We start from the raw sequence: 19,914 nt of genomic DNA on the forward strand, positions 1-19,914 counted from the left end.
TTCACAGATACCTCTATGCCAAAGCAGATGGCATAAATTGTTTTCCCATGCTAATCAGAGGTGTTGGAGATGAAGAGATGAAAAGATGAACAATCAGGAGCACATATTCTTGGCATGCCCTAAATCAGAACACTAAATTAGCCCTTAAAGAAGATGTAACACATTACTGGATGTTAAGTTTTGACACTGTCTGAGAGGAACTAGGGTAAAAAAAGACCATGACAAGAAAGAAGAAGACAGAAAGGAGCCCTAAACTACAGGATTGCTTTGAGACAAAGGGAAATCCAAATGAGAGAGAAATTACAACAATCCAATAAAAAAAGGAATAAACTTGCTCACGGTGGCCTTTGTGTGAACAGACTCAAAAAGCAAACACTCAGTCTGAACAGTTAGCAACAGAACAGAATGAATGCTAGTTGGCATGGAATACAACAGCAAATAGAAATGGAAAAAGTTGTACATACTGAAGGTTAGTAGCTACCCAATGAAATTTGGGATTTATACCAAGCTTTTGGAAAATACACAAGTAAACATACAGAAATGTGTTACAATTATAGGATCTGTGCAAAGATTAGAAAACCCTTCCATATCTGTTGCTTTCTCTTTTTTAACTGAAAAGATACATATGAGTCTGCACATGTAACACAGCAGCATTTAAATTACTAATCTGGTTTCTGCTACTGATCAGCTCTGGTATCACTGTGTTAATTTCTAATAAAGATGTTTTTGAGAAACAACACAAAACAAAAAAAAAAGAACTACAAAGAAATAGAAAGATGCCCACAAAGAGCACTTAATTAACATGACATATTTACAAACACAACTAACACTGTGTATATCAGTAACTTATTTCCAATTACATTAACTAAGGCCCCTTATATCTGGTATGGATTACTGCTTGCTTCTTCTGTTTAAAAGTTCCACTTAACTAAAGTCCGGTGGTATGTGATTTCTTATAAACTGATGCAGTTGCAAGTAACATATGTAAAACTCTATTTTGAGGTTGTAAAAGTTGTTAGCATCTATAACATTACTATAACAACAGACTACGTACTTTATCTAATGGTTTGCATATTTGACTTTGAACACAAGTTCAGAAATATGAAAGCTGTCCAAACGAAATTGTGCTTTAAACATACAGCATACTTACTACTTATAAGATCTTTGTGTTCTCCAATAGACTTGGTGGGGTCCAGCCAGTACTGTCAAAGACAAAAAATTATAAGACAAAATTATTTAGACATGTTACATTTACTATTATCAACAACCACAACAGTCATATCAGTAAAAAAACAAAAAAATATATTTATATATATGTATATGTATAAATTATGCACAGTATATATATATATATATATATATATATATATATAAAACTATGAATGGAAGGCATGACTTGCTCTTTGATGCCTGTGGCAAGCACCTGGATTTTACTTCTATCACATTAAATTTAATACTGACATTGAGTAGGGTCTACTAGGCGGAATCCTTGCATATGGAAGTTGGAGAGAGAAAAGCTCTGGACAGGCAGGTTATTATTAGCACATGAAAGTGAAGCACAACTATATAGGGTACACCAAATATACACAGAACAGTATGACGACACAGAGGAACACAAAAAAATACTACTTTTAACTGCTAAAGCTTTACACAGAGCAATTCACAATCTTACAATACAGCACTACATACACTTCTGGCATCATTTTAAGTGCTTGCGAAGATAATACTAACCTGTTCGTTTTGTCAGTCTGATGTGAAGCAAGTATTTAGAATTGTAAAACATTGTGATAAAATTTGAAAGGGGTCATGGAACAATTAATGTAGGTCAAAGAAGACAGATTGGGTAATTATCAAAAGTTAGATCCACTGGCAGCAAATGGACTTATTTTAGAATTTTAGTGCAAAGAGTTAAAAACAGCATTTACATTCAAGTTGTGGTCCAAAAGGAACAAGGTTCATCTTCAGTGTTTAAAAGTAATTTCCACTTAACAATACGTAGCCAATAAAACACATCAAATTACTAATCCACTAAAAGTAAGGTAGGCTACTCACACTACTACTAAATTAGACATTAGATCTAATAAGTGGCTCTAACTACAGCAGGAACATGGTATCAATAAGAGTTTAAGAAAATCTGACTTCAAGGGAAGAAGGGATGCTGATCCTACAGATAATCAGGAGAAAGACATAAAAACATGCTGCTCAAAGGAGGAATGAACCAAAAGGCATAATAAAGGCTTACACAACAGCAGTAGGCAATGGTCATACTGGACATAAATCAACAGATGTGCAGGTCAGTGTGATCCAAGCATACCGAGATGCAATCAATGCAAAGTCAAATATGATTTGCGTACTGTGTGACATGTGTGACAACATACACAATGGTCTACAATGCCTGCATACAGCTATGGATCATAGGGACAGAGAGCACACCTACCCACTCAGGTCATTTGACAGTCACTTATCAGCTACTGCACACTACATGTGGTTTCCTGGTTCTGTCACCATGACCCTTATATACCCATGACTATTGCTTATCTGTCTCCAATGTGGGTGCATCCCACAGGTAAGGTAGTCACTTCCTCAATGCTAACTACTAATGGTGAGCCTGGTATGGCATGATAGGGCCACCCACACAGCTGTACCATCCATGGCAGTCATCCACATTAAATGACCGGACAGTCATAATAGCACAGTTCCATCTCATTCCTCTCAGTGAGTGTTGCTGGCAGTGCAATTCCATGAAGGGAATACTCCAATAACAAGGAAATCCACAGTCTGCATCATTCCCACCTGTGATCCATAGCATATCCATGTCCAAGCAGTGCTCAATCATCTGCTGCAGATGAGTCCCTTGACACCAGTACTGTGCAAATGCCAATAACATTTGGCCACTTACCACTCAGGAAGCTTCACCCCTTTTCTATACTGTTTTCCCACTCCCAAATCCCCCATTCAACCCCTCTAACACCTATGTAGCCATTGGCTGACCAGTCATTGTGCTCCACCTGACCTGTGCAAATGATAACTGTGCCTCACACACACACACCACTGTGCTACATGCGTTGTGTGTAATGTCTGGTACACACTGTGGCTAGTCAGTGCACTGTACTGCATAGTCTGAGTGTAGTACTGCATGCATTAGTGTTAATCTTTGTCGTCTCTAGTATGGCCCATATTTATGGAGAAGATGCTGCGTCTTTGCCTGTGCTGTATTGTACTGCAACTGCATCAGACTAATGTGGGGGCCCCCTGCAGCTGGTTACAACCATGACCCTTACCCAACACCTCCCCAATGCTGGCTCCAATCTGTCTTTCTGGCTCTCTAAAGGCAGTCCCCTGTTTTAGCCGCCTGTGTAACACCATGTTGTGCAACAATCTCACGGAAATGAGCTACATCACAGAATGATGCACAGTTGTGATGACAGAAGGTACTGCCAGCCATGCCAGAAGTAGGGCAGTGGATGCTTGACTTGTGCCAGCACAGCTAGCTGGAATTTTGTAAATAATTATATGTCATTTGTATATCAAACTGATTTGTACAGATGCTTGTGCTGAAAATGTATTTGTGAAGTTTGCCTGTGTTAAAATGTATCAACAGTGCACCCTGCTATAATAAAAAGAAATGTACATGTATTACAGTAACTGAATTAAATGTATATGTTTTAACAGAGGATACAGGAACAGCAGATGTTAACCATCTGGCTTACTTTAAGAAAAATAAGGGAAATGTTAAATGAATCATTAGACCATTAAAATGCACACGACATTGCTAAACAGGGCTGGAGACGCTGGGTCTGGAAGAAGCCTTTGTTCATTAGCTCTGTAAAAAGAGGAAAAGCCCCAGGCACTGCAATAAACATTTAGATGTGTATTGTAGCCATCTATGCTAAATTCCTGTCTCAGCTTCAAAGGGGATACTGTAAGAACCTAGAGGCAGGTGACCAGAAGAGTTCATTCTTCAAGCCATCTTTGATATTATATTTTACAGGGAGTAATCTCTGAATATTGAGTATTCTGTTTTGGGGAACTTGACTAGAAAGACTGCTCACGTATTTCATGGTGCCTTGCTCTATCAAGTAAGTTATTAGGGGTTAGTAATTCTCCTAGATTCAGTCAGGAATACAGTGAAGCCTAGTTTAGACATTGTTTTTCTTTATTTGTATGAGTCTGCCCATTAATGTTATTGTCAATATTCCCTGTGATTTGAACTCTGTGGTTTACTGTAAATATACATTTAGTATTTTCTTGTTTTTTTACTATTAATTACTAAATATATTTAAACTTTTCACTGTAGCTAGTCCTTTTTGGAAAATATTTAACCTTTGAGGGTATTTGCACATATTTGGTGATAACTTTGGCCACTCCTGAAAAGCTTGTTGCTTGGTCAACATTACCATTTGTATTAATATTAACTTCACTCAGCATAATTGGGTACCCTTTTAAGAGCCTTACAGTAACTGACTGATGGCAGTGAATGTACCTTATAGTCTGCGCAAAGTTGGTACAGTGGGTAATCTCTGCCAGCCTTTCCTAGGTGTGTGTGTGTGTGAGTGTGTGAAAATTAAATCTCAAGTGTGTGTGTGTGTGTGTCAGCTACTTGGGCAGGTACACAAAGCACTGGTTTCACACTGCCAGTGGGGAGCTTTACTGGGGTCCGGGGGGAGAGGCAGATATAGACAGGACAGGCAGATACAGACACCCAAACCCTGGGCTGAGTATGTAACCTGTGTGCTCTTAAGGGAAATTGTGCTTGATGCAGAGACCTGCATCTGGAAATACTGAGTGTGTCCATTTGTATTCCAAGTGCATGTCCCTCTCCAGGCTCCCTAACTACTGCTCCAGTGTGGGGACGTCACAGTTGTGTTTATCTTCTCTGAGATCTGACTGAAGCTCATATATTTCTCCATATTCTGCAGCATGTCATCAAGGAGCTGGTATAAGATTCATGAGGCAGATGTCAGTCAAACACCCACCATTTCTCCTGATGGATGCTGGGAATTCTATGTACCAAGGATGGTTGAGACTGCCTTCTGTGACTGGTACTCTGTACATCCCTCAGGAGCTAATACAGATACTACTTCAGTATCTTATCATAGTCTCCCTCTCTCTCTGTTCACTTGGAAATTATGGTACATAAACTCTCCTCAAAGACTCTCATCACACTACTATTATACATTTCTGAAATGCGGCACCACTGTTTACCACCATCTACTATTTCTAATTATCTCTTTTCCATAATGTCACTCATCTGTATGTCATTATAGGGTAATTTGTATATTATGCTAATTGTACTATTTTCCCAGGTAGTAAGATCACTTTATTATGTCTCTATATTAGACCCTACACACTTCCACTGACCATGCTATTTCAAATAATGCATTATGCTATTTATTTCTAAATCCTGGCCTACAACTATGTACATATCTATACATATGTTTTGGGGCAGGTTTACAAACAGTAAATAAAATAAGACATAAAATTAACAAAGTTTCAGTAAAAATGAATCCAAGCATAATACTTTGCTTTCATGATTATGTCTTTTACAATATATGTTTTATTTTTAATTTGTTTACATACAATAAAAAAAGAAACCCAGACAAATACACACACACACACATATACCTCAGGGAAGAGTGTCACTAAGACAGCCAATATGCACCCTTGAATAATAATGTTAATGGATTACGCAGGGATTGTCTAATTTAAGGCTTTGATGTTTGGTTACCCCATGAACAGCCACACAAGTAATTCCCAGCATAACCCATATGCAAATACAGTATATTGATAGAATATAATCTAAAAAAGTAAGGGTTGTGAGAAAACTATGCAAATTAATCAGCCATCCATCCACTGATTTCTTCTATTCATTCATTCTCTAATTACCTGCTTTATCTAAGTCAATGTCATACAGGAGTCAGAGTCTGTCCTGGTAGTCAGTGGGTACAAGGCAAGAAACTAATCTCCAATAAGATGTCAGTCTATTCCAGGAAACATATACACACACTCACTTGCACATGTCAAAGTCCAGGCAATTTGGAGGACTGCTAATGCACCTACAGTATGCCTTTGGGATGTGTAAGGAAATGTAGGCATCTGGTAAAACCCATGAAGACACAGGGAAGATGTACAGACTCCACAAAGAACGCACACAATTAACAACTAACCAGACATTCAAGTGATTTGAGGCAACAAAATACATCTATTTCACTTGCCAATCAAGTTATTTATTACACCTAAAACTAACTTAATGCAACCAAAATGCAAACACACATCTAGAACCCAGAAACACAAATATAGTATGGTGGCAGATATGATTGTTTGCCTGACTCACCACTCTACCAGATAGTTATGATACCAGCTGTATGAACTGGGGCATGCTTTAGTTAGCAGCTAACAATAAAGAGCAATTTGCCATCATAGCACTGACAATGAATATAAATGCAGTCACTAAGAGAGTTGTGGTATTAAAACATTTGTTGAAAGACACTCTTCTCCTGCTCAGTCAAAAGGATGTTGCACTTACATAGTCCCATACATACAACTCCAAATCACATTACATCACACTCTGTAAATATATGTGCAGGGGGTGTCTGACAAGTTCTAACAGCTAACTCCTCTTCGTTATTTCTAAATATGCAGTGCCATGTTCAACAGTACCAGTATGAACTCCTACAAACTGCAGTCAGTTGGCTCCAGTGTAATCCAAACACCATTTATTTTAATTAGTTAAGTGAAATGGTCCTTTACAACTTCATTTCAAGCCATAACCTGCCAGGAGGGCAAAGGTAAATGGAGTACATGTATGGAGTTTAGAGTAGCTAACCAAGCAAAATAGTCTTAGAACATTTATGGAAACCAATTTATAAGGAAAAAAATATGCAGATGTGGATTAAACATGCACATTTCATTAAGGCAGTAAACCAGAGGTCAGGAATGAACAGTGGATCCTAGAACTTAAAGTCATAAAGTCATAGCCACTAAACCACCAATCCAGATTACCTCATAAGAAGTACACCACTCAGGCAGCTAACAGTCCTCCAGTCTCTGTCAAAGGGTTAATGCTATGAAAAAGATGTCAGGAAAGACAGTGTCACTAAGACAGTCAATATCATAACAAAATATAGACGAGACCAAAAGTGATGCAAACATAGTAATGATTCAGCTACAAGAAGACAAGAAGAGCAACAGCCATAAGAAAAAAAAATAGATATACAAACTGTGATGAAGACATGAAAAAATATTACAGCAATCTTAATAACAATATCATTTTTCAGTGCAAACATCTGCCGGCTGACTTCTAAGATGGCTGCACACTGATCAACAGATTGATTAAAGCTCTCCCAGTGTGAAAACAGAAACTCTGGAAAATAACCAGCAAAAAAACATTCATTTGGGTACAATTCAGTTACTGGTTAGTCACTGCACTGCCTGGATATCAGCAAACAGAGATACTAAGAGAACATCAACTAGAAAAGGAGAAAAAAAATGTATTGGGGAGAGTCTTGCAGCTGTTCAGCAAAAAGTACATCAGGCTTTAGCCTCAGCACAGGAGATGGCTTGCAGTAATTTAGAGGAAAAATAAATCAAATGTGTTCAGGAGTATTTAAAATAAGCGACACACTGCAGAAATACAAGCAGAAAATGACAAAACACTGGAAAGACTAGATTTAAGTAGCTATTCAGATGAGCTGATAGAACTGTACAAATCAGAGGCTGAAATCAAGGAAACACTGACCAAATGTGAGGGGGAAACGCTGACTAAACGTGAGAGTTCTCAAGAAGAACTGTTTCAAAAAAATAGAAGAGCTAGAAGGCAAAGCACAGAAAGAAAACCAGAGATATTCTGCTGCTGGAAGGAACAGACTGCACAAATAAGCCACTGCACTTGTATTCACAGCATGATTTTTTAACTGAAATGGCACACCGTGTCTGTGTTCCAAATTTGGCCATGAGAAAGAAACCAATACCTATAGCAGTAAAGTAGTAGTCATATCAGTTGCTCCTGACAAACCTGTGGTGCAACGGTAAAGTATTAAACCACTCTACCTGTAATGGCCACTCCACAAATACCATACATCCCTTCTTCAATACCATCTGTAAAAGAGATATTGCCAGCACAGCTAGCTGGAATTTTGTAAATAATTATATGTCATTGGTGAATATCGACATGATTTATATAAGATGCTTGTGTTACAACTGTATAAGAACTGTATATCATGTGTATGTCAGACTGGTTTGTGCAGACATGTGCTGAAAGGGTATTTTTATAAAGTGCTTGTGTTTGAAATGCATCCACAGTGTGCTTTACTGGAAGAAAACAGAAATGTACATGCACTATTGTAACTAATTTTAGGAAAACAGTTGAAATTAAATTTATAGGCTACACAATAAAAGAGGGTTGATATTATGATATCGCACGCTCAGAAGAGCGATCGACACCCTCAGAACAGTGATTTTTTCCCTAAGGGAAAAAAAATCGGTGTTACGAAACAAAAAAAAAGTAAAACATTACATAATGTGAGGGGCTTCTCCCCCACACTCCCCGACATGGGGGGCTGTGCCCCCTACTTAAATATACCAACGCTGATATCGCACTACAGTGCCAAAAAGGCAAAGTAGCGAAAGCGGCCAAACAAATTCTTTCCCAGGGATTCGCTGAAAAGCCACTTCGCTATTTTGCCTTTTTGCGCTTTTCAGTTTGACAAAGACGCATTCGACAACCTGCATCTGCGACAGCATAATAGGGAGCCATAAAAGATGGTATATTTCAGTTTTCAATGCAGCTAGAAACACAGATTCAGTGCTGAGAAGCTTTCTGTATTGTCTTTAGGGTGAATTAATTACTAGTGTAGAAAGCATAAAGGAATGCAATTGTTTTAGGACTTCCAGCATCTTACAAAGCTCTGAGGTCTATGTATTTTCACTGGTAGATGCTAAATGCTGCCAGCTTCCAGCAGTGGGGGTCTTGCCTGGCAACTACAGTCAGATGACAAGAAGTGATGTCATTCTGCAAGCTACCCAGCAGTAATATTTGAGATATTAATTTGAGAAGTCTCTTAGTGAGACAGAGTATTCTGTCTTGGACCTGACAACAACTAGAAGATCAGTCACTACATCTGTCTGGCTCTATTAGTAAGTTCTTAGGTTATAGTAATTCTCTTAGATTCAGTCAGGAATATAATTGAGTTTAGTTTAGATATTTTTCTTTCTTTATTTGAGACTGTCCTGCAATGTTGTTTTAAATATTTCCTGTGATTTTGAACTCTGATGCCACTGTGAATATATATTTAGTATTGTCTTGTTCTTTTATTATTTATTATTAAACATATTTAAACTTTTCATTGTGGCTGATCTGTGTAGAAATACTTAAGTTTTGAGAGTACTTGCATATTTACTTGGTGACACTGTGCAGGCCACTCCTAATGGCCTTGCTCTTGTTCAAACTATCCTTTGTTTTGGTATTAATATTTCACAGTTAAGTTTGGACACCCTTTGTTAACAGCCTTAAAGTAGCTGATAAGGGGTTCTGGTGGCAGTGATAACTACCTTATATTCTGGGCAGAAGGGGGCATAGCTAGTAAACTTGTGCCAGCCATTCCCAGCTGTGTGTGTGTGTGTGTGTGTGCGCGCGTGTCTGTGTGTGTAAAACAAATCTCCAAGAGTATGTGTGTCAGCTACTTGGGCAGGGGCACAAAACACTGGTTGGACAGACAGAGTGTTGGAGGACTTGGCTTGGAAGCCTGGCTAAGGACTCAACTCTATAGCTGTGCCAGAGGGCAATCTTACTGGGGATCTGGAGAAAGAGAGAGAAACCAGCCCCTGACTGACTGTGATCTCTGTGTACTCTTAAGGGGAAATTGCACTTGATGTACAGAGCTGCATATTGAAATACTGTGTCTGTACCTGTCATTCTCCCACTGTACATCCCCCACTAGTGCCAGTGGTGAGGACTGAGGCTCCGTGATCACTGGTCCAGTGGTGGGTCATCACATCAGCAACCATAGCATATGCAATAAAATCATAAAGCTCCATGCCTCATACTGTCCACACACTACAGCTGTCACCAAAACCTGACTAAAGCCACAAACATTAAAGACAATACTACCCCCATTACAATATAATTTGTTATGGTGCACAAGTAGAAAAGGTGTTTATGTAGCATTACTATACTCAATCCACCTATTACACCATGCCCACACAAGATACCTGCTTTCTCTAATGCAGAAATCTTAGTCACCATTTAAAGCTTAACCAAAAATCCCTATGCCAACTCCTGTGCTATTAAAGTCAACTAATTTGGCTTTACTAAAGTGATTAAAACTCCTACTACATTTCATACAACAACCAACAAATACACCACTTTTTGAATGAATTTTAACCAACAACCCAGACAAAGTAAATACATTAGGCACTCTTCCAGACATATTAAGTAACCATTTCCAACATTTGTAATTCATTAAAGGAACAACATATTATTATTTACTTATTTTATTTATTTACATTTGTTGACTGGGAAAATCCGACTGGACACAGGTCCTTTTTCAGCGGAGGCCCGGGGAGAAAAGCTCCACAATAAAAACAATTAATTACAAGTTACAAGAAGTATAGGTAGGTTTTGTTTAACAATAGTAGTAAACAGTTATAATTCAAAATGAAATTAAGTATTTAGTTAAATGGTACAACACTTACATCATTGGTGCCATAAAGACTAGCAAGTATTTTAATAGCTGAGCTAGCAGCTATTACCCTTGAGTAACAGTAGCTAAGATTACAAATCTATACATATTAATCAAGTTAGAAATGTAAACAATCTCTTTTTTTACACAAGAAACATCTTTACTGAATGAATTACTTATTTTATTTATTTGATATTTGTTTCCCAGGAGAGTCCAACTGGTTAAGTGCCCATTTTCAGCAAAGGCCCAGGGAGAAAAGCTCCGGAAACAGATAGCAAAATTAAAAATTTACATAGATTACAGAGACTTTCACAACAACAGAAGATTACAATATATGGAATAATCTGAAAAAGTAACAATAAGCAGTAAAGTTATACTGCAAATTTACATTGATTTTAGTGACTTTTGCCACTCAAATTACTGTATATGAAAAATAAACAAAGTTATACCACTCTATAAACAAACTAGCTGAGACATTTTCAATACTTAACATTTAAAATTCCTTGAGAGATGAAAGGTAGATTAAGAAAGGAAAATGTATGAATACTGCATAGATATGGTTTACTCAAGTAAAGGCTAGCAGAAAAAGGTAAAGCACAAACGGTAGTGGGAAAGGTCTAGAGAATTATCACTTATGGCATAGGCAATCATACATGTATATGAATGAAAACAAACCATATTGACATATTTTCAGTTGCAAACATTATACATCTCACATAATCTTCTGTAAGGTCATTGACAATTGAACATTACATAGCTCATTCAATTCCTGCCTTCCCTTAAACCTCATTTCTCCTCCAAAACATTATTCTGCATGTATTGTTCCCACAATTCCCATTTTTTATGTAACTTGCTCCCACCCTTTTTTAAAGATCTGACTTCCAGATCTTTTATCGCTGTTACTATATTCACTACTTCTAGTATGGTTGGTTTAGACTTTAATTTTCATTTTCTAGTAACTGCTTTAGGCAGCCACCAAAATTAAACCCAACAATGTCTTACTATGTCTAGACAATTCTGATTCTGTAACACAGCTCAAAAAATAATCTCCTTAGTTATACCAATTTGTTCACTCAGTACTTCTAACAGAGTAGTCTGCAGGAATTTTTTTTAAAGTCTGCCGACTAACTGCACTCCAAAAAATATGTTCTCAGTTACCTCTTTCTTCCTCTTCACACCTCCAACATTTGCAATCTACCAGACAAAAAATTCCTTGGAGTCTGCTTAGGATATAAAAATACCTATGCAAACATTTCCAAGCAAAGATCCTAAATCTTCTAGACTTTGCTGCATATTTGGAAGCCATACATATATCCCCCCATTGTTTTCTTTGTGAATTGCTTATCCAGTCTCTCTTCCCAATCCTTTCTAAACTCCTCTGATTCCCATAGTTATCAAGCAATATTATATATCCCCTTCTAATTATCCCTTTTTAATACCATCGTCTGTTCTAGATTCTACTAAAAATTCTACCTGTGCTAGACTTTTACTTAGGATCCTCCTATTCCTTTCTCTTTCCCTATACTCTGATATCAGTCTTTGATAGGGAAGGCAATATTTAGCCTGCAGTCCAAATAAATTCTTGGCATCTTTCTGTTCTGTTACCTTTCCCTCTCTAATTATTTGTTCCCAATACCTTGGTTCCTATACCACTTTTCTCCTGTAAATTCCATACACCTCTTGCCTAGTCTCTGTACCCCTAACTGCAGTCATCCCTATTAGCAGAATCTCCTTTCTATATTCTTGTGTTAGCTTAGTTTGTAGAACACTTTCTGCTAATCTATTAATAGAACAATCCGTATGATTATTGCTGTTCTCCTTAAGGATGTGCATCTAAAATCCCAGTCTCTCCTTATTTCTTGAGCCTCACCCTGTCTCATCATCATCCATTTCCACTTTGAATTATAGCTTTCTGCTTGTGATTTGTAGAACAGCCTTAACTGTGTAGCTCTGAAATACCCCTTTAAATCAGGTAATCCTAAAACTCCTTGTTCTGTCAGAAGAATCAACTTATTCTACTTGACTCTTGCCCTCTTTCCCTCTCAGATAAAAAATCCTTCAACTCTTTATTAGCTGCTATCACAATGTCTCCTCTGGTTGATAAAAATATGCCTGACCTGTCTATAAAACTAAAGGGGCAAAAACAGTTTTACTGCTTGTATCTTGCTATCCGTATCCATAAAACAGACCTTCCAGTTTTCAGTTGTTATCATCTTTTATTTAATCTCTTCCCACATATCCTTAGCTTCCATAATGGAATCCTTTTTAATGCATAGACTTAAGTATTTCATTTTATCAAGTCTCCATAAATATGGGTTTTGCTGAACCAGTTTGTGTGTGGGTAAACAGTTTACAGCTACTGTCTTATCTTCGTTAATTTTTTATCCCGAAAAGACTTGAAACTTTCCCAGAATGTTCCACAACACGGAAATATCCTTTTCTATTTTTATCAGGTACAAAATAATATCATCTGCAAATAAAGCCAACTTTTCTCGATTATCATGTCAATTATATCCTTGTATTTCTGAGTCCCTTCTTGAAATGTAAAGAGCTTTCACTCTAGTTCCCTTATACTGTTCCAAGCACAATGTACTTGATCATCCCTCAAACATTTTCCACTGGATCAAGCCAAAGGCCAAATTCAACTCTGTTTTCCTTAATATTCTTAATTCCCCACTTAAAACAATTATGACTAGCTCTAATCCTGTACCTTGGCTAAAATCAGAAACAAAACAACTAATGCAGTAAAGAGATAAGGCTTGGAAAACATGGCACACAAAAAACCCCACAATACTCGTATCAGTCTTACAAACAACTACTCTATCAAACTTATCTTATCTATCAAAAATAGTGACAATCTGCTAGTTAAGCACATAAATCTAGCTGCTGTTCCTCTCTCCTGTCTCATCAATCATCCTATATATGAAACCACTGTCCAACACTAGGGAAACAATCCTTTACTTTACTTTTGTGTAACACTGTCACTTCCACAGAAATGCGAAATATCTGTCTCTGTTAAAAATACTTAACTTAAATAATAGCAACATCACAGCCCTACTGTCTTTTTCTTAATACTATTTTCCTTAACACTCAGTGTAAGTAGTGCAACAGGTAGCACACCTGTCCTTGGTGCAGAAGGCTGTGAGTTCTATTCCCAAACTAGGTAGAGCGATTCCTGACACTGCAGTCCAGCATAAGGGGGGGATGCTGCACTCCTGAATGTGTTGTCTTTCGGATGAAATGTTAAACTGAGATTCCACCTGCTTGAATTGGTGCTAGCTCAAGTGGATGTAAAAGATCCCATGGCGTCCATCAAAAAGAATACAGGAAGTTCCCCAATGCCCTACCCAAATTTCCCCAAACAGTATAAATACCACCTTGGGTCTCTCCTGAAAGGAGGCTACTAGTCTAGTGTTACTAACCCAGTTGATAAAGGATGAATAAATAAATAAATAGATGCATAAATAAAACACAGGACAGTAATAGCATCTTGGAAGAAAGGTATGGTGGTTGTACTAACCAAAGAGGGAATAACCCTTGAAACCCAGCTTCATATGGACCAATTTCAATTTTGAACAAAGATAATAAAGTGTTTATGTCTATACTAGCTAAGATAATGGCTAAGGTATCGCTAAACCTGATAGATATGGAACAATGTGGCTTTGTGGAAGGAAGACAAACATTTAAAAACATTGACAAAATGATGACGACCCAGAGGGAAGTAGAATGTAAGAAGACCCTACTATTGTTGCTGATCGTTGATGTAGAAAAGGCATTGTTGGGATTTTACAAAGAGGACAATGGCAGCATCTGCATTTCCTGATAGAATAATGGGGTTAATCAGAAAGATGTATGAAGGGTCACAGACAAGAATCGAGGTAGGAGGGTTCCTCTCTGACAAGCTGTATTTGAAGAGACTAACTATGTGAACTGGTCCACCAATACCCGTCTATGAGGACATGCTAAAATAAAGTATTTAGGTGTATGTATTGAACCAGATTCTTTCATGGCAGCTAAGGTTATGAGGGGAGACACTAAATAAAAGGTAATGCAATAACTGGATGCGGGAAGCTCTTCCGACTATGGAAATGGACAGGAAGCTACAAACAGTGCAAATGTTTTTAGTCCATTTAATAATATTAAAAGACCAGGCATATTTTTATGAACCAGAAGAGAAGCAGTAGACCACAATTAATAAACTGAAGGAATCTGCCTGGGTGGGGAAAAGGGCAAGGGTTAAGTGGGATAGGTTATTTTTCCACACAGAATAGGGTGTTTTAGGACTACCAGATTTGAAGGGCTACACAGTTAAGACTCACATACATAACACAAGCAAAAGCCAATACATCAAGGTGGAAGGGGAGGGTTTAAAAAATAAGGACAGAAGAGGGTAGGATTTTGGATGAAGCCCCCTAAGGTGAATAACAACAACCATACAGAATATTATATTTAAAAAGTAGCAGAAAATATTTTGGGAACTAAGCCAACATAGAAATGGAGAAAGAAAGTTTTGCCAACAGATGACTGCAAGAAGGGGTATAGACTATAAGCAAGAAGGAAATGTAGTTTATTAGAGAAAATTACCAAAGGAATCAATGTACTTTAAACAAATAACTAGGGAGAGAAAGTCATAGACTGGGAGTTTGGACTGATTATTGGAGACTGCCTCCTCTACCAGGAACTGATAACAGAGTACAGGCAAAGAGGATGGCATAGGAAAGAGTTAAATGAAAGAGTAGTTCATTTTACAGCTGAGTCTAGAACAAAAGCTGATGTAAAAAGGGATAATTAACAGGACATATAAAATAATGCATTATAAATATGATTCAATCCAAAGAAGTTAGAAAGACAGGGAACTGAAAATGGAAAGGTAATAAATATAAAAAAGAGAATGTTTGAATGGTTCACACTTATGCAACAAAATCTGGCAGGTTTAGGATTTTTGTACGGAAGAGTTTGCATAGTTATTTTTATACCCCAAGTAAACGGGGAATTTTTCCAGTGAGAGACAGCAATTGCTGGAGGACTTATGGGAAGGTCAGGAGGACTTGAAAACATATTTTGTGGGAATGTAACAAGTCGGTAGATTTAAAAAATTCCCTACAGGGTACTTTGTTAGAAGTATGGGGGCAGTCAGTTATTATAGCTACTGAAAATAAAATGATGTACTTACCATAACATTCCATCTGAGTTGTTTTTCATTTATCTTCAACCTGAGGGAACTCGGATTTGGCATGGATCTGACTAAGCCGTATACTCCAGCATGGGATCCAAAGTCTAAGTTCCTCCCCTACCCATAATGCCCCACTGTCCCTCCTCCCCTCAGATCAAGTTTGTTGTAGAACAGCACCAACCTTATATAGTAAACATGCCTATAAAACCTGGTACAACCGTCTAAAGGAGCACATACTCAGAGCTAGCCAGGACAAAAGGGCCTATATCTCTTCAGTCTGGTCCACTACACAGCCCAAAAAAGGCAGGGGGATGGAGGGAGGGATGGTCGAAAACAAATGAAAAGCAATAACTTAGATGGAATGTTATGGTAAGTACAGAATTTATTTATCTGAAGTTGCTGTTTTCATTTGATCTGCAATCTGAGGGACAGAATCCCTAGCTACCAAAAAACCTGGGAGATCCTCATGGAAGGATATTCTGGAGCACGGCTGAGCCAAAAGATGTTTTGCTCCTGAAGAGAAGATCCAATTTATAATGACAAATAAAGGTATGTGATGAGGACCAGGTAGCAGCAAAGCAGATATCAAGAGGAACCCTGGACCAAAAGGCCACAGAAGTAGAGACTGATCTGGTGGAATGCGCCCGGACATGTCCCAGTGGAGACAAACCTTTAGCTCAATAGGCCAAACAAATACACTCTGAAATCCAGCAAGCAATTGTGACCTTAGAGACAGGCGTTCCCACGTGAGGTTTAGAAAATGAGACAAAAAGCTGATCCAATTTACGCAAGCTTTTGGTTTTATCCAGACAAAAACAACTGCCTATGCACGTCTAGTAACTCCTCTGTTTTGGAAATTTGGGAAGAAAACTAGCAAATTAATGACCTGGTTAATATTCGATTCCGAAGCCACCTTTGGCAAGAAAGATGGAGTGGTCCACAGAGACACTCTGTCTTTATGAAAAACTAGATAAGGGAGCTTGATAGATAAAGCTTGAAGCTCAGAAACCCTTTTGGCTGAGGTAACTGCCACCAAAAAGGCCGTCTTCCACGATAAAAACTGCAAATCAACAGAGGCAGCTGGTTCAAATGGAAGAGAAACCAAAGCCTGCAAAATAAAGGTTAGGTCCCAAGGAGGCATGGGGTCTTTAACTGGAGGCCAACGAAGAAAAGTACCATTCAGAAAGTCCTTACAGAGTTTAGATGAAGCTAAAGAGGCTGAATTTTTTACCCACATGGAAATTAGAAATCGCTGCCAAATGGAGGTTAACACTAGGGAAGCTAGTGTCATTATTAAAAATGTATGCTAAAAATTCCAAAATGGCAGAAACTGCCACCGTAAAGGGATCCAGGTCATGCTGAGAAGCCCATATAAAAAGTTTCCATTTGCTACAGTAGATCTTCCTAGTAAAAGTCTTGGAGCCGCAATCAGGATATTTTTGACAGGAGAAGAAAGTCGGGGAGTCTTGGCTTTCATGGAAATTGGAGCAGCCAAGCAGTGAGCTTCAGGCTGACTAAATCCAGGTGAGGGATCTCTGATGGGTGCGTAATCAGATCCAGAACCAAATCCAAAGTCTATTTAAGACACTATATGAGACCACAGAGTGGGGAACCAAACTTGATGAGGCCAGAAAGGGGCAATGAGGATAAAGTACAGTTGTGTACACTTACCATAAATGTAGATGTTCAAGTGTATTCACTGTTGCAGTCATTACATTTGGGTAATCTACTGGCAGGTTACCCTCAGTCGGCCTAATTAACAAAGTCTTGGGTCCTGCGTCAGTTGGTGCCCCTTCTTCCATGACGTCAGGTCGTCGGGGGTATAAAACATGCAGCCGACGCCATTTTCATCAGTTTTTCTTACCCCAGATGTCAGGTGCCCCCCAAATGGGGAGCAAAATATAAATATAAATATATATATATATATATATATATATATATATATATATATATGCATGCAATTTAGAACACAACAAATATACCTCCAAATAAAAGCAAATACACCAAAAAGGCTTTTGAGCATAGTAAAAGAAAGAAGACGTATAGTAAAAGAAAAAACAGGGGGCTGGCGGGTGGGTAACCTGGACTGCAACAGTGAATACACTCGAACATCTACATTTATGGTAAGTGTACACAACTTTACTATGTTCTTCATGTTTCACTGTTGCAGTCATTACATTTGGGTAGAATCCTAAAGCTATGGTTGGGAGGATGGAATTACACAGCATTTGGAGCAGCTATAAAGCCCTGCAGGACAGGAGTGTCAAAACCAGCTCTAGATTTAGAGAAGAGTGGTAAATGGTAATGTTTGGTGAACGTATCAACTGAGCTCCAGGTAGCAGCTTCTAGAATGTCTCTTAGTAGGAACCCCTCTGAGAAAAGCTGCAGACGTAGATGCAGCCCTGGTGGATTGGGATCTGATCCCCCTTGGGAACAGGTTTACCGTGGAGCATGTAGCAGAAACTAATACAATGGCTTATCCATTTTGAAATAGTCTGCTTTGAAATAGCCTTTCCCTCTGCCCCTGCAGCAAATGCCACCAGTAATTGCTCAGATTTTCTTAGAGATTTTGTCCTGTTTAAGTAGACCCTTAGTTGTCTGTGTGTACATCCAATGAATGCAGAATCCGCTCACCTTTGTTCTGTGGATTTGGGAAAAAAGTTGGCAGATGAATGGTCTGATTAAGAGCCACACTAGATACCACTTTAGCCATAAAGGATGGATTGGTCCTGAGCGCCACCCTGTCTGGATAAAAGATAATAAAAGGCTCCACTGCCATGAGAGCCTGTAGTTCTGAAATCCTTCAAGCTGAATCATTGCTGGAGCCTTCCTGCGTCCTGACAGAGTGCTCTTCAAACTATCTGGAGATATACAGAGCTGAATATATTTTTCTGGCACTTCAGACTTGTGTACTGGTAATTGTTGTTTGATTAATTTTATATCATTGCTGGCTGACATCAGAGTTGTGCACTGTTATTTTTGCGTCACTGTATAGTTTTTCTGATCTCTGCTGAACGTGTTGGTTTTCCCAAACCCACCCTCCCTATTCCTGTGTTGGTAGGTTTTTGCAGTTGCCCGCCCCCACTGTAGAATTGATCTTGGACACTCCCCCCAGTCCATTCTCACTACCTCATTCTACCTAATAGACTCCTTCTGTACTTGTTTTTAATCATTTTTAATTTAATTGCATTTTTTTAAACTGTTTGGTCTAACATTGCTACATACTCAAGTGTGCTAGCTTGCACTGCATTTGAATTGTTTTCACTGCTGTTTTAGCTACTTTTTGTATATATATATATATATATATATATATATATATATATATATATATATATACACCTTTCCTGTAACTAGTGCAGTCCAGATTCAGATTTTCTGTATCCAGGACTGTATGCAAGCCTCTGAGCCCCCCCCGCAAGCTTTCTGTGTTGGGGGGAAGCCTTCTAGCTTATCAGTGGGAGTGGTAAGCACTAGGTAACCTATCTACCACATAAGGAGTGGTTCTGGCCCAGAAATTGTAGTTATTGGCCGTTTGGGCAGTTTTTCCATCTCTCTCAACTTTCTGATTTAAAAGCCCGCATTTGCACTTGTTTCCCAACTTTCCTGTAACTAGTTTAGTCCAGATACAGATTCTTAGTTTTAGCACTTGAATTTGCTTATTCATGATCAGCACTTGTTCAGAACTTGTAAGCACTAAATAACCTACTAATTACTACAGCACTCAACCTTCCTCATTACCTAGAGGAAAACAGTTTTGGTACTTAATTTCCTCACTTGCTTAGAGAAAAACAGCTCTTGTACTCACTTTCCTCACTTATCTAGAGGAAAATAATTTTTTATTCAGGCATGTCCAAGGTTCAGCTCCCAGTGTTCTCTGTTGTCTATCTGATGAATCTGGGCATCTTGGGGCAATGCAGAAATTGCCTCATGTACACAGACAAGCCTATCCTCCTACCACCCAACACTACCACCTGTGAGAGATGCACTTATCTAGCCAAACTGGAGGTAAAGCTCTCTCCAATCAAGACTGAACTTGACAGTCAAGAGGAGAAGGTAAACACT

At 38.4% G+C, this 19,914-nt stretch overlaps 1 protein-coding gene across 1 annotated transcript in view; it reads right to left on the bottom strand.

The window, feature by feature from the left end:
* Window positions 1-19,914, bottom strand: part of EPB41L4A (erythrocyte membrane protein band 4.1 like 4A) — a 2,214,504-nt gene that overhangs the window by 1,947,073 nt on the left and 247,517 nt on the right. The window contains exon 3 of the mRNA XM_044064468.1: window positions 1,151-1,202. Within this exon, the coding sequence (XP_043920403.1) occupies window positions 1,151-1,202 (52 nt within the window). The remainder of the gene's footprint in view (window positions 1-1,150; window positions 1,203-19,914) is intronic.

This window comes from Protopterus annectens, chromosome 2.part2, assembly GCF_019279795.1.
Source record: "Protopterus annectens isolate FY-2018-M chromosome 2.part2, PAN1.0, whole genome shotgun sequence".
Lineage (NCBI taxonomy): Eukaryota > Metazoa > Chordata > Ceratodontiformes > Protopteridae > Protopterus > Protopterus annectens.